General features: G+C 45.0%; 1 protein-coding gene across 1 annotated transcript in view; it reads right to left on the bottom strand.

The window, feature by feature from the left end:
* Positions 1–14,663, bottom strand: part of LOC309564854 (putative DBH-like monooxygenase protein 2) — a gene marked incomplete at its 5' end in the record, with an annotated part of 111,182 nt that overhangs the window by 13,141 nt on the left and 83,378 nt on the right. The window contains 2 exons of the mRNA XM_082269539.1: positions 10,327–10,460; positions 13,134–13,193. Coding sequence (XP_082125665.1) covers positions 10,327–10,460; positions 13,134–13,193 — 194 coding nt within the window. The remainder of the gene's footprint in view (positions 1–10,326; positions 10,461–13,133; positions 13,194–14,663) is intronic.

The raw sequence follows: 14,663 nt of genomic DNA, 5'->3' as shown, positions 1-14,663 counted from the left end.
ATGAGTGGGCAGCTGACAAAAAGGTGAAGTCCTTCTCGTTCCCATGGAAACATCTCCATATGTCGTATAGGTCATACTTTTGTAGTATGGAGGAGAGAGAACAAGTCGGTCTCCGAGCTTGAGCAGTGGAGTCCATGGAAGGATGCATTACAGTGTTGAAATCGCCTCCAACAATAAGCGTGCCTTGTACAGTATCTTTCAGCATGCGAAAAAGATGGGTAAGAAACTTCCTCTGCCTGGTATTGGGGGCATACAGGTTCACCAGTGAGAAGAGGGTGCCATTAATTTCACAAACAAGAATTATATATCTCCCCAGTGGATCCTCGATGGTGCGCTTAAGGAGGAAAGAGGCAGAGGCGTGAATGGCAATAAGAACACCACAGGACTTTTTGGGGGCATTTGCCATATACAGGTGCGGAAAGTTGGTGAAAGACAGTCTCGGGCACTTGTCCCTGGCGAAATGGGTCTCCTGCACAAATAGTACGTCTGCACGCAGAGATTTTGCTTCTTTCATTAAGGAGGCTCTCTTGGCAGGGCAGTTGAGGCCCTTAGCATTAATTGACACAAATTTCAGTGGCATGGTAACCAGGGGGGATTATGTGGCATAGTGGCAGGGGAGCATGGTGAAAGGATGAGTAATGCAAACACTCGCCAGTATAGGGTCCTGCACTGATATGGACAACATGTCAGAAGGTACCTGCATCCAGGAGAGCGGTCAGCACGCGGTCGCCAGGTTGACAGTGTACGTTGACAGCAAAACAAGATGGCGGAGTCAAGTACGATGAGCAGAGGCAGATTCTGGACCAGTAGTGAGAAGACTAAAGGAGGGATGGACAAAAAGAAAAAAGTCAAGTAAAAGAAAATCGCAAATACACATAAAAAAAGCCTGAACATGCAGGCGCAATGGGCGGCCGTAGCCGCTAAAGCACATCGGGGGAGATGATGGAGAAGCATCACAGAGAACAAGAAACTCAGCAGAGCACTCAACAGGCGGGTAACCTGAAAAAATATAGGAAAAAGAAAAAAAAATACAGTAGAGGGCTCCCTGCCCCACACATCCTGAGGTAGCACAAGGAGACGGAGGAGCATAGAGCAATTCAGGTATCCATTCCAGGTCCGGCTTGGCTCAGGCGCTCTGGGGTGGACCTCCCAGGAGGCACGGAATCAGCTGGGAGCAATTGCCATTGTTTAAACAGTTGGATGCCCTTTTCCACGCTGTGTATAGGATGCATTTTACCGTTCCATGTGACAAGCAGTTTAGTGGGGAAGCCCCATTTGTAGATAATGCTGTTGTTACGGAGAATTTTCGTGAGTGGGGACAATTTCTTCCTGTTGAGAGCCGTTTGTTGGGATATATCGGTGTAAAGGGATATACCAGCAAACTCATCCGGCACGACCGGGTCATGTTTGGCCGCCGCCATGATTCTCTCCTTAACGTGATAGTAGTGTATGCCGGCTAGAGTATCCCTAGGTGCTGTGTCAGGCAGAAAGTTAGGCTTGGGGATTCGGTGGGCCCTGTCCACACATAGCTCAATATCACTGAGGGATGGAATGAGTGATTTCATGAGGCGTTGGACGAAGTTGGTCAGATCTTTAAGTGGTACGGATTCAGGGATGCCCCGGAACTTAATGTTATTGCGCCTAGAGCGGTTCTCTATGTCCGCAAGTTTGAACTGGAGGCGCTGCATCTCGCTTTCCTGGTCAGCATAGGCGTCAACAAGGTCGTTATGGGCAGTGTACAGATCCGCCATTTTAGTCTCCAGATGCTGTATCCTGTCATCATGTAGTTGTACAGTATCATGAAGTGGAGAGAACATAGTAGCAAGCTAATTAAATAAAGTACTCTTCATGGAAAGCAGCATTTTTTTCATGGAGGACTTTGAGATAGCCTGATCAGTGGCTGGGAATGCATCAATGGGGATGCCTGGCTGAGCCTGAAGTAAAGCCTGGTAAGCCGCAGTGTGAACTCCAGAGGGGGCTTCCCCTTCATGTCTGCTGTACTTTGTTTTAGTGGGGCTACTAGTGGTAGGTGAGGAGGGCGGAGAGGTCACTGCCAGTGTATCCTGGGGGGGGTCCGAGGTCCCCTGCAGATAATAGAGAGGCAGAAAGGGTACCTGAGGCAGAGCGCGGGAGGCCGGGGCCGGCGCCATCTTGTCTTCCCCTGTGTGGAGCCGCCGGGTAAAAGTCTGTGAGCCGCTGCGGCGGCTTAGTCTGCTTCCGCCGCTTGGACATGTCTGAGACCGCTCGGCGGGTGTTCTGGGATGCCGCAGTTGAAGTGGGGAGAGATAGTCTGCCGATACTCCGTCGCTGTGAGCCGCTATGAGGTGAGGTGGCGGGGAGCTCTCACTCTAAGCGGCCATAAGCATCGCCGGCCGGACACGCCCCCCGTGCCTCCCACTTTTTAAGGGACCAAAAGTAATGGGACAGATTAACAATCATAAATCAAACTTTCACTTTTTAATACTTGATTGCAAATCCTTTGCAGTCAATTACAGCCTGAAGTCTGGAATGCATAGACATCACCAAATGCTGGGTTTCATCGGTGATGCTCTGCCAGGCCTCTACTGCAACTGTCTTCAGTTCCTGTTTGTTCTTGGGACATTTTCCCTTCAGTTTTGTCTTCAGCAAGTGAAATGCATTCTCAATCGGATTCAGGTCAGGTGATTGACTTGGCCATTGCATAACATTCCACTTCTTTCTCTTAAAAAACTCTTTGGTTGCTTTTGCAGTATACTTCGGGTCATTGTCCATCTGCACTGTGAAGCGCCGTCCAATGAGTTCTGAAGCATTTGGCTGAATATGAGCAGATAATATTGCCCGAAACACTTCAGAATTCATCCTGCTGCTTTTGTCAGCATTCACATCATCAATAAATATAAGAGAACCAGTTCCATTGGCAGCCATACATGCCCACACCATGACAGTACCACCACCATGCTTCACTGATGAGGTGGTATGCTTTGGATCATGAGCAGTTCCTTTCCTTCTCCATACTCTTCTCTTCCCATCACTCTGGTACAAGTTGATCTTGGTCTCATCTGTCCATAGGATGTTGTTCCAGAACTGTGAAGGCTTTTTTAGATGTTGTTTGGCAAACTCTAATCTGGCCTTCCTGTTTTTGAGGCTCACCAATGGTTTACATCTTGTGGTGAACCCTCTGTATTCACTCTGGTGAAGTCTTCTCTTGATTGTTGACTTTGACACACATACACCTACCTCCTGGAGAGTGTTCTTGATCTGGCCAACTGTTGTGAAGGGAGTTTTCTTCACCAGGGAAAGAATTCTTCGGTCATCCACCACAGTTGTTTTCCGTGGTCTTCCGGGTCTTTTGGTGTTGCTGAGCTCACTGGTGAGTTCTTTCTTTTTAAGGATGTTCCAAACAGTTGATTTGGCCACACCTAATGTTTTTGCTATCTCTCTGATGGGTTTGTTTTGTTTTTTGAGTCTAATGATGGCTTGCTTCACTGATAGTAACAGCTCTTTGGATCTCATAATGAGCGTCGACAGCAACAGATTCTAAATGCAAATAGCACACTTGAAATGAACTCTGGACCTTTTATCTGCTGCTTGTAAATGGGATAATGAGGGAATAACACACACCTGGCCATGCAACAGCTGAGCAGCCAATTGTCCCATTACTTTTGGTCCCTTTAAAAAGTGGGAGGCACATATACAAACTGTTGTAATTCCTACACTGTTCACCTGATTTGGAGGTAAATACCCTCAAATTAAAGCTGAAAGTCTGCAGTTAAAGCACATCTTTTTTTTTATTTCAAATCCATTTTAGAGCCAAAAAGATTAGAATTGTGTCGATGTCCCAATATTTATGGACCTGACTGTATAATCCCTGTTTTTTTTTTCCATTTTACTATCAATTTTTGTATGTTTATTATTTACATAGCCACCTGCCCCCCTCTTTAGGATTGCCTCCATGCTCGCCTTGTTGTCCGTTCTCACTGACTGGGTTTGTATCCTTTCTGTGTGCAAGGTAACATTGTTATTCTTGACTATATAGTTTCAAAAGAATGTTTCTTTTTGGTTCTATATACATATATATGGTCCCCTATGGACACACTACCATTATCACGTCTTTGGTAATGAAAATGTACTTTCACATATTTTATTGGGTTGTAAATATATCTCTTTCTCTTATTTTTAGTCTTTTTTTCCCCATTCCCCTGAGGAAGCGGTTTCCCGCGAAACATGCCGGGAATCCTTGGGAACATTTAATGTCGTCTGTCTATACCTGGAGGAATCCACATCAGGAATACCTCCCCCTCAGGTTACACATGACATATGTCGGTTTTTAAAAGCTTTTTATTCATTTTCTGAATTTCTTGATGTGTTTGATTATTTATGATTTTTCTTTTTGTGTTTTGATCTTTTTGATGTATTTGATGATTCATTTCCTTTTTTTCTTTTTGGGAAAATGTTTAATTTATCCTGTACGTAATAAAGAATTTTGATATTTTTATATATACTAATAGTCTGATTATCTGTCTGGGTATTGTACCATCAAAATCCCTTCCTCCTTTTGCCCCCCCCCCCCCCCAATTCTTTATGCTTCTCTCTATAAAAGTAAAAGATGATGGGGTCTGTCCCAACTCAAAACCAAACTGTTATTATATACCAGCTTACCAATTCATAGATATGGTGTAGAGCTGCACGATTCTGGATAAAATGAGAATCACCCCTTTTTTTTTTTTGCTTAGAACAAAGATCACGATTCTCGGTGTAACATCATCTTTCACATTATACAAAAAAACTGGGCCAACTTTACTGTTTAGTTTTTTTTAATTAATTGAAATGTATTTTTTCCCCAAGAAATTGCTTTTGAAAGACTGCTGCACAAATACAGTGTGACATAAAATATTGCAAGTATATATATGCAGTGGGTACGGAAAGTTTTCAGACCCCCCTTAAATTTTACACTCTTTGTTATATTGCAGCCATTTGCTAAAATCATTTAAGTTCATTCTTCTTCCTCATGAATGTACACATAGCACCCCATACTGACAGAAAAACACGGAATTGTTGACATTGTTGCAGATTTATTAAAAAAGAAAAACTGAAATATCACATGGTCCTAAGTATTCAGACCCTTTGCTGTGACACTCATATATTTAACTCATGTGCTTTCCATTTCTTCTGATCATCCTTGAGATGGTTCTACACCTTCATTTGAGTCAAGCTGTGTTTGATTATACTGATTGGACTTGATTAGGAAAGCCACACACCTGTCTATATAAGACCTTCCACATCACAATGCATGTCAGAGCAAATGAGAATCATGAGGTCAAAGGAACTGCCTGAAGAGCTCAGAGACAGAATTGTGGCAAGGCACAGATCTGGCCAAGGTTACAAAAAGATTTCTGCTGCACTTAAAGTGGAGTTCCACCCTGTTTTTATACTTACCTCCATCTTCTCGCTCCGGGTCACCTGAAAAAGAAATGGATAATCGCATATATTTTTTTTTTTTACTTACCTCGTAGCGAAGAAAAAATACTTACCTTACTTCCTTCTTCCTCCTTCCTCGGCCGCGGCCCGTCGTCACTTCCTGGCTCTGCAATGATTCCTGGGAGCTGAACGTCATAGCTCCCAGGAATCATTGCGCCTGCACCGGCCCCGACGTCAGTTCCGGGTCGCGCGCGTCATCCCCTTCTAAACAGCTTCTGGGCATGCCCAGAAGCTGTAGAGGGATGACGCGCGCGACCCGGAAGTGACGTCGGGGCCGGCGCAGAGCATCGTGGGACCAAAGAAGGCGGAAGAAGACGCCGAAGGGGATCTCGCTGGCTTCAAGCTGCCCACATCTGAGATGGCAGCGCTGGACAAGATGTTTGCAAGGTAAGTATTTGTCCTAACAGGTAAGTGCAACCCGGGACAGATCAGAGGCTAGCCATTGTGGAATGTACTAGCCCTGACTGTCCCGGGGGTATTAAAAAAAAAAAAAAAATCCAGGGTGGAACTCCGCTTTAAGGTTCCTAAGAGCACAGTGGCCTCCATAATCCTCAAATGGAAGACGTTTGGGACGACCAGAACCCTTCCTAGAGCTGGCCGTCTGGCCAAACTGAGCTATCGGGGGAGAAGAGCCTTGGTGAGAGAGGTAAAGAAGAACCCAAAGATCACTGTGGCTGAGCTCCAGAGATGCAGTCAGGAGATGGGAGAAAGTTGTAGAAAATCAACCATCACTGCAGCCCTCCACCAGTCGGGGCTTTATGGCAGAGTGGCCCGACGGAAGCCTCTCCTCAGTGTAAGACACATGAAAGCCCGCATGGAGTTTGCTAAAAAAACACCTGAAGGACTCCAAGATGGTGAGAAATAAGATTCTCTGGTCTGATGAGACCAAAATAGAACCTTTTGGCCTTAATTCTAAGCAGTATGTGTGGAGAAAACCAGGCACTGCTCATCACCTGTACAATACAGTCCCAACAGTGAAGCATGGTGGTGGCAGCATCATGCTGTGGGGGTGTTTTTCAGCTGCAGGGACAGGACGACTGGTTGCAATCAAGGGAAAGATGAATGCGGCCAAGTACAGGGATATCCTGGACAAAAACCTTCACCAGAGTGCTCTGGACCGCAGACTGGGCCGAAGGTTTACCTTCCAACAAGACAATGACCATAAGCACACAGCTAAAATAACGAAGGAGTGGCTTCACAACAACTCAGTGACTGTTCTTGAATGGCCCAGCCAGAGTCCTGACTTAAACCCAATTGAGCATCTCTGGAGAGACCTAAAAATGGCTGTCCACCAACGTTTACCATCCAACCTGACAGAACTGGAGAGGATCTGCAAGGAGGAATGGCAGAGGATCCCCAAATCCAGGTGTGAAAGACTTGTTGCATCTTTCCCTAAAAGACTCCTGGCTGTATTAGATCAAAAGGGGGCTTCTACTAAATACTGAGCAAAGGGTCTGAATACTTAGGACCACGTGATATTTCAGTTTTTCTTTTTTAATAAATCTGCAACAATGTCAACAATTCTGTGTTTTTCTGTCAGTATGGGGTGCTATGTGTACATTCATGAGGAAGAAGAATGATCCTAAATGATTTTAGCAAATGGCTGCAATATAACAAAGAGTGAAAAATTTAAGGGGGTCTGAATACTTTCCGTACCCACTGTATATGTATAGTGTTTGGGGGTTCTAGTTTTCTAGCAAAAAATACTGTTTTTAATTTGTAAGCAACAAGTGTCAGAAAAAGGCCTAGTCTCTAAGAGCCGGTTCACATTATTGCGGCTGCGAAGATCGCATGTAATTCGGAGCGCACTGCTCCTTCATTACATGCGATCTCATGTGTGGATGCAAATTTCAGCCATACACTTTGTATGGCTGAATTCGCACTGTATCCGCACCAAAGATGCACAGGACCCTTTTTTTCACCCGCATCAGGATCGGATCGCACAGTGGTTCACACTTGTGCGATCCGATCCTGTGCGAACTGTCAGATCGCACTGCGATATGCGATCAAACTGGGGGTGTCCTTAACATTTAATTGACACCCCCTGCGTATCGCATATGGCAGTGTGAACTGCCAGATGTGCGGATGCGATGCGGGAACAGGCTGCAAATTTGCAGCCTTACCGCATCGCACAAGTGTGAACCGAGCCTTAGTGTTTTTTTTCTCCACTGGTCATTTTTTCCCCACACTTCCTTTTCCATTCACCATATTCTTTCCCTAGCTGTCCTCACAGGGATTTTTGTATTATTTTTCTCCTGTCCCTTCCCCCCCCCCCCCTTTTTTTCTTTTCTTTTTTCTGTCTTCTCTTTCTCCCCTCCTTTCCTGTCCCCCCTCCTTTTCTTTATTCCCCCCCCCCATTCCCCTCTTTACTCATCTTTGTCTCCCCGTTCTCTCTCTTTCCCCCCCCCCCCTCTTTTCTTTTCTCTTCTTTCCTTCCTTAGCTTTCCCCCTTTTTGTTTCCCTTCTTTCTTTCTTCCTCATTTTTTTCCCCTTTCTGCTTGTTCCAGTTTTCTTCCCCCCCCCCCACTGATATTTCACTTTTTCATTGTTCTTATATATCTCTCATTATTTGAGATGTCTTCCATTCACTTCTACATTATTCTCATAGACAGATGCCCTCTCCCGTCATGGCGGGCCTCTTGTGTGGCTCCTTGCAGCCCAGTGCGTGTCCAGGTCTGCCTTTATAGGAGTACGATAACCCTTTTTACCCTTGGGGGAAGTTCCTGCAATTATGAGTTTGCTCTTTGATCAATAGATAGTCAATATTACTTCATGCTTTTATGTTTTTTACATCTGAATGATGCTGTTATATTTGAAGTAACATTATATGTTCTCTAATTATGACATATTTCCTGTAGACATCACATGCCCCTTGAAGACGACCTTACTATATAGGTCGAAATGTGTCGGGGTTTCTCCATTATGTGTGATAATCTGTAATTATGACTTATCACAGTCTGTAGGACTATTGTATATCTTGTTGTAACCAGGGCCGGACTGGGTATGAAAACCAGCCCTGGAAAAAATGACATACCAGCCCCATAGCATTGCGTAATTATACCAGCGAAACCCCCCCAGTAAGCCCCCCTCCCTGTACAGACCCCTCAGTAAGCCCCCTCCCTGTACAGACCCCTCAGTAAGCCCCCCTCCCTGTACAGACCCCTCGGTAAGCCCCCCTTCCTGTACAGACCCCTCAGTAAGCCCCCCTTCCTGTACAGACCCCTCAGTAAGCCCCCCTCCCTGTACAGACCCCTCAGTAAGCCCCCCTTCCTGTACAGACCCCTCAGTAAGCCCTCCTCCCAGTACAGACCCCTCAGTAAGCCCTCCTCCCAGTACAGACCCCCCAGTAAGCCCCCCTCACAGGAAAGGCGCCCCAGTAAGCCCCCCTCACAGGACAGACCCCTCAGTAAGCCCCCTCCCAGTACAGACCCCTCAGTAAGCCCCCCTCCCAGTACAGACCCCTCAGTAAGCCCCCCTCCCAGTACAGACCCCTCAGTAAGCCCCCCTCCCAGTACAGACCCCTCAGTAAGCTCCCTTCCAGTACAGACCCCTCAGTAAGACCCCTCATATGACAGACCCCTCAGTAAGCCCCCTTCCAGTACAGACCCCTCAGTAAGACCCCCTCACATGACAGACCCCTCAGTAAGACCCCTTCCAGTACAGACCCCTCAGTAAGCCCCCCTAGTACAGACCCCTCAGTAAGACCCCTCACATGACAGACCCCTCAGTAAGCCCCTCTCACATGACAGACCCCTCAGTAAGCCCCCACCTTCACTCCCCAGTACAGTTGCAGTGTAAGTTGTGTGCCCCCCTCCAGCGGTATGGTGTTCACTACATGTCCTGGCCACTGCTGCTGGCGCGTCTCGTCTGTGTGGGAGGGATTGGCCTCGGCACCGTGTCTTGCAGGCAGCCAGTCATCTTGATCCACCGTCGCGCAGCCGCCGGATGCGACGTCATGCCGCTCACAGCGGCTGACATAGAAGACCGTCGCTCTGGAGCGCAGCGGGGGCCGGGGCCGCTGCAGCGGCAATCATCACAGCGGCCGGCCCGGGGGCCCCCCCCAAATAGCTTTGTACAGAGCTTCCCATTCATTCACAAACTGAAGCATGGAAAAAGGAGTTTACAATGCTTCAGGTATGAATGGACGGAGTCAGTGATTGATACCGATTACTGACTCTGTCCAATCAAAAAAGAAAGGGGCGGTAAATGACTTCCCTGCTATACATCTTGACACATCCCCCGCAACAGCTGGCAGGAGAGGGGTAGGCGATGCCGGAAAAGCTGCAGGGAAACAGGGGAAGGGGGGACAGGGGAGCACACAGGGGCCTAGGGGCAGAAGAAGGAATAGGAAGCTGAATATAAGGGGTGGCGGGAGCAGCATATAGAGGAACAGATCCCCTCCAGAGGAGGAGAAGAAAGCTTTCAGCGGCTGCAGGAGGAAAATGGAGGCCATTGGTTTTGCCCCCACTGCCCCTCCTATCCAAAGGACAAAGGAGCCACATGGGCCCCCTGGAGCATAGGGCCGGGTCGACCCAAGTAGTTAAGTCCCTGATGGACACAGCATATATCATTCTCAGCAAGAGCCAGATTAAAAACAAGGGAGCCTATAAGCATACACCTTATGCCAACTAATGCAGAACCTCTCTGCTATGATTACCTCTGTTGCACGGAATATTTCTTGATTTACTGCTCCTAACCTGGCTAGGAATATTGTGACAATGTGTATATAAGTTTATAAGAGATGACTGTATTTATACTGACAATGAGAAAAAAAAAATGTGTGCCCTATAACTATGGAAAAAAAAGCCACCCTTCTGCCTTGGGGCACCTATAGGTACAGGCCTACTTTGCCTAATGTTATCAGCTCACGTCTCTGATTCCTCCAGCTCCAGGACCTCAACCACATGCTGGATATCGAGGAGACTCCAACAGGCGGCAATAGGAACAACAGGATAATAAAACAGGAACACCACACACATTTCATTCATTGTGCTTGGTCCTCCCTGAAAAGATACAAAGACAGTATTATTAGAAGAAACAGAATGCAAACAATATAATTCCTCTGAATAAGCAGCAATGCTTCTTAGAGGCCCTTTTACACAGGCATTCCGATTATGTCTGCCTGTCGGTTTTTTAGAAGCTCCATACAACCCTCTACATCCTCTCGAGGGGGTGATATCCACCGTAAGCTCCTGTCTCGGGAGGTATGGTGGATATTTAACCTCCAAACAAGGATGCCTTTAGGAATGAATCATCGTTATGATGTGGATCTTTTCCTTAAGTTAATTAATATATGACCTGCGTTCATGTATGTTTTATGTATTTCAACGTACTATATGTCCTGTTATGGCTGTCATCTGTTTTAACTAACACACATTGAAGACCACTTCCCTCCTACAAATTTTGGAACATCTGTTGAACCTTTTGATCAGCACAGCGCTTAATTTAATCACTAATTTATTGGTGTGGGGTGGAGTCTCCTATTATATGTGTATGTATATATATATATATGTATATATATATATATATATATATATATATATATATATATATATATATGTTTTTTCATATGTTCTTTGTGCTGTGATCAAGGCTAATTGCCGAAACGCGTAAGCCACCTTGTCTTTTTTACTCACTGAGGCATAACAATAAAGAATTGGAAGATTTAAAAAGTTGTCGGCTGTCCTTTTGCTTGATATAGACTCCATACAACCCTATCGTCAGGTAGATGTAAACAGACTTACAGTATGTCCAATTACTTCCACCTACCTCCAAACCTGTCCAGGTCCAGAAAAAAAAAAAAAAAAACGGAAAAGGACTGCATCCTTTTGGACCTAAACTTGACGGATCAGAGGTGGCTGGATGTAAATGGACAGTCCATTTACAACCCTCACTCCAAAAAAGTTGGGACGCTATGTAAAATCTACATAAAAACAATGCAATGATTTACCAATCTCATAAACCTAGAAAAAAAAAAAAAAAAACATTATAACTGTTTAAACTGAAATATATATTTAATTTGAAAACGAGGAATGAGATTAATGGACCAAAGGACTATATTTCTCAATCGCCCTGCGCTATTAATGGAGTGTGCAATATGACCACTAAAACCATAAACATTACAAATTAGTATAGATAGTAGGTAGCTGCTGCCTTAATGAAACAAAAATGATATATATAGATGTGAATACCCTCGGTTGTCAGTCTTGACAAAAAAGTAACCACATAAGCAGCGCTTGATGATTATACATAGGACATCGATATATGTATAAATTGATGAGTGAGAAAGATGTACTATAAATTACAAAAGTCCATCAAACAGTTCCAGAGGGATGACCAATCACCATGGCGTGAAGAGATAATTGAGAATCTATCCTCACTCAGAGATGCTCTTCCCGTAACCGCCGAACACGGACGGAAGTTATGAAGTTATCCGAGCATCTCTGAGTGAGGATAGAGCGGAGCCGGTGTAACGTGAGAATTACCTACCCCGTGAGAATTACCTACCCTCGTCACTTCCGGCCAGGAACAGCTGAGCAGCGCATCAGTGCGCATGCTCAGTGCCGCGGATACCTAATGGAAGAACTGAGGAGCTTACTAGTGCGCATGCGCACTAGTATGAAACGATCACGGTGTACCGTGAAAAAAACCTACCGAGGCGGCGGGTACATAAAACAGCTGTGCGGCAATAGGAGTCATCTCCGCTCCTGTGGCTGTCACTTCCCTGCTCTCGGCAAGTAAATATAAAAGCGACTCTCGGCTCCGTGATATATCTTCATACACCCGCCGCCGCTTTTATATTTACTATCTGAGATCAGGGAAGTGGCAGGCACAGGAGCGGAGATAACTCGTATTTCAGCACAGCTGTTTTAATGTAACCGCTGCGTTACATACACTGCCGAGCACCGGAAGTGACGAGGGGTAGGTTTTTCTCACGGGTAGGTAATTCTCACGGAACACCGGGTAACGTAGTTGTCTGAACATCTCCGAGCGCAGCAGTCACGGTCCTATCCAAGGATTCACGGCTGGGGACGGAGCGGTATTGGTGAGATCTTGGCCGCCCAGTGTTCGGTCATCTCCATTCGTTTGAATGCCTTTATTATTATTTATGACATGTGAGTGTAATGTGATGGGGATGGGCTTATTTTAGTCAATAAATTCTTTATATTGGACTACTGCCCTATGAGCCTTTTCCTTTTATACACACATGTGATGCTGTTGGAAGTACTGCAGTTATCATTGGGTATAGTCCCCAGAGTGAGACTCATGAACATCTGCCGATGTATGGTATTCAGTGGAGCGATCCTGAGTCTGCGGTCTCCTTTTTAAGGCATATTAATCTCAGCCTTTTGGTGAGTGTTGACTGCCTAGGGCGTCACGTGGTGTGGTGGAAGTTTTTTTTCTCAATTATCTCTTCACGCCGTGGTGATTTGTCATCCCTCTGGAACTGTTTGATGGACTTTTGTAATTTATAGTACATCTTTCTCACTCATCAATTTATACATATATTGATGTCCTATGTATAATCATCAAGCGCTTATTGGTTACTTTTTTGTCAAGACTGACATCCGAGGGTATTCACATCTATATATATATATTTAATTTGTTTTAAAAAAATAAGGTAAGCAGAATTCTGCCTCTATGTAACAATGAATTAGGCAAAGACTGAAACTTACAAAGGTGACACCTTCTCTGTCTGGGGTGCTGGATGAACATTCCACCATAATCTGATCTCCCTGCAGGTAGAGAGAATGACAAAATTAGATCTCTGCCTGGATGCATTATATGTATATATATATATATATATATATATATGTGTGTGTGTGTATATATAAGAAATAACACTTTGCTACAATGTAAAGTAGTGAGTGTACAGCTTGTATAACAGTGTAAATTTGCTGTCCCCTCAAATAACAACTCAACACACAGCCATTAATGTCTAAACCGCTGGCAACAAAAGTGAGTACCCCTCTAGGTTAAAATGTCCAAATTGGGCCCAAAGTGTCAATATTTTGTGTGGCCACCATTATTTTCCAGCACTGCCTTAACCCGCTTGAGCATGGAGTTCACCAGAGCTTCACGAGTTGCCACTGGAGTCCTCTTCCACTCCTCCAAGACGACATCACGAAGCTGGTGCATGTTAGAGACCTTGCGCTCCTTCACCTACCATTTGAGGATGCCCCACAGTAGCTCAATAGGGTTCAGGTCTGGAGACATGCTTGGCCAGTCCATCACCTTTACCCTCAGCTTCTTTAGCAAGGCAGTGATCGTCTTGGAAGTGTGTTTGGAGTCGATATCATGTTGGAATGCTGCCCTGCGACCCAGTCTCTGAAGAGAGGGGAGCATGCTCTGCTTCGACCATGACGAGGCCTGTTCTAAGTGGACCTGTCCTGGTAAACCACTGTATGGTCTTGGCCACCGTGCTGCAGCTCAGTTTCAGGGTATTGGCAATCTTTTAATAGCCTAGGCCATCTTTATGTAGAGCAACACTTCTTTTTTCCAGATCCTCAGAGAGTTCTTTGCCATGTGGTGCCATGTGGAACTTCCAGCGACCAGTATGAGAGAGTGAGAGTGATAACAACAAATTGAACACACCTCCTCCCCATTCACACTTGAGACTTGTAGCACTAACGAGTCACATGACACCGGAGAGGGAAAATGGCTAATTGGGCCCAATTTGGACATTTTAACGCAGGGGTGTACTCACTTTTGTTGCCAGCGGTTTAGACATTAATGGCTGTGTGTTGAGTTATTTTGAGGGGACAGCAAATGTACACTGTTATACAAGCTGTATACACACTCACTGCTTTACATTGTAGCAAAGTGTAATTTCTTCAGTGTTGTCACATGAAAAGATATAATAAACTATTTACAAAAATGTGAGGGGTGTACTCACTTTTGTGAGATACTGTCTATATATACAGTATATATATATTTTTTTCTTTTTTAAAGCATAATGACAACAGAAACTACCTAAATGACCCTGATCAAAAGTTTACATATCCCAGTTCTTAATACCAGAGCTGATTGATAATGGCTTCAGCCAAACATTAACCATGAGTGAAAGAAAAGTTTTTGTGTTATCATTCATATTCTCGGAAAAATGGCCAAGAAATCATAAAGTTTGCCAGGGTATGTAAACTTATGAGTACAGCTGTATATATATCAATAAATACATAAATAACATTGCTAATACCTCTTACAAC

This window comes from Pelophylax lessonae, assembly GCF_965119305.1.
Source record: "Pelophylax lessonae genome assembly, chromosome: 9".
NCBI lineage: Eukaryota > Metazoa > Chordata > Amphibia > Anura > Ranidae > Pelophylax > Pelophylax lessonae.
This window is presented reverse-complemented; position numbering and strand designations above follow the sequence as displayed.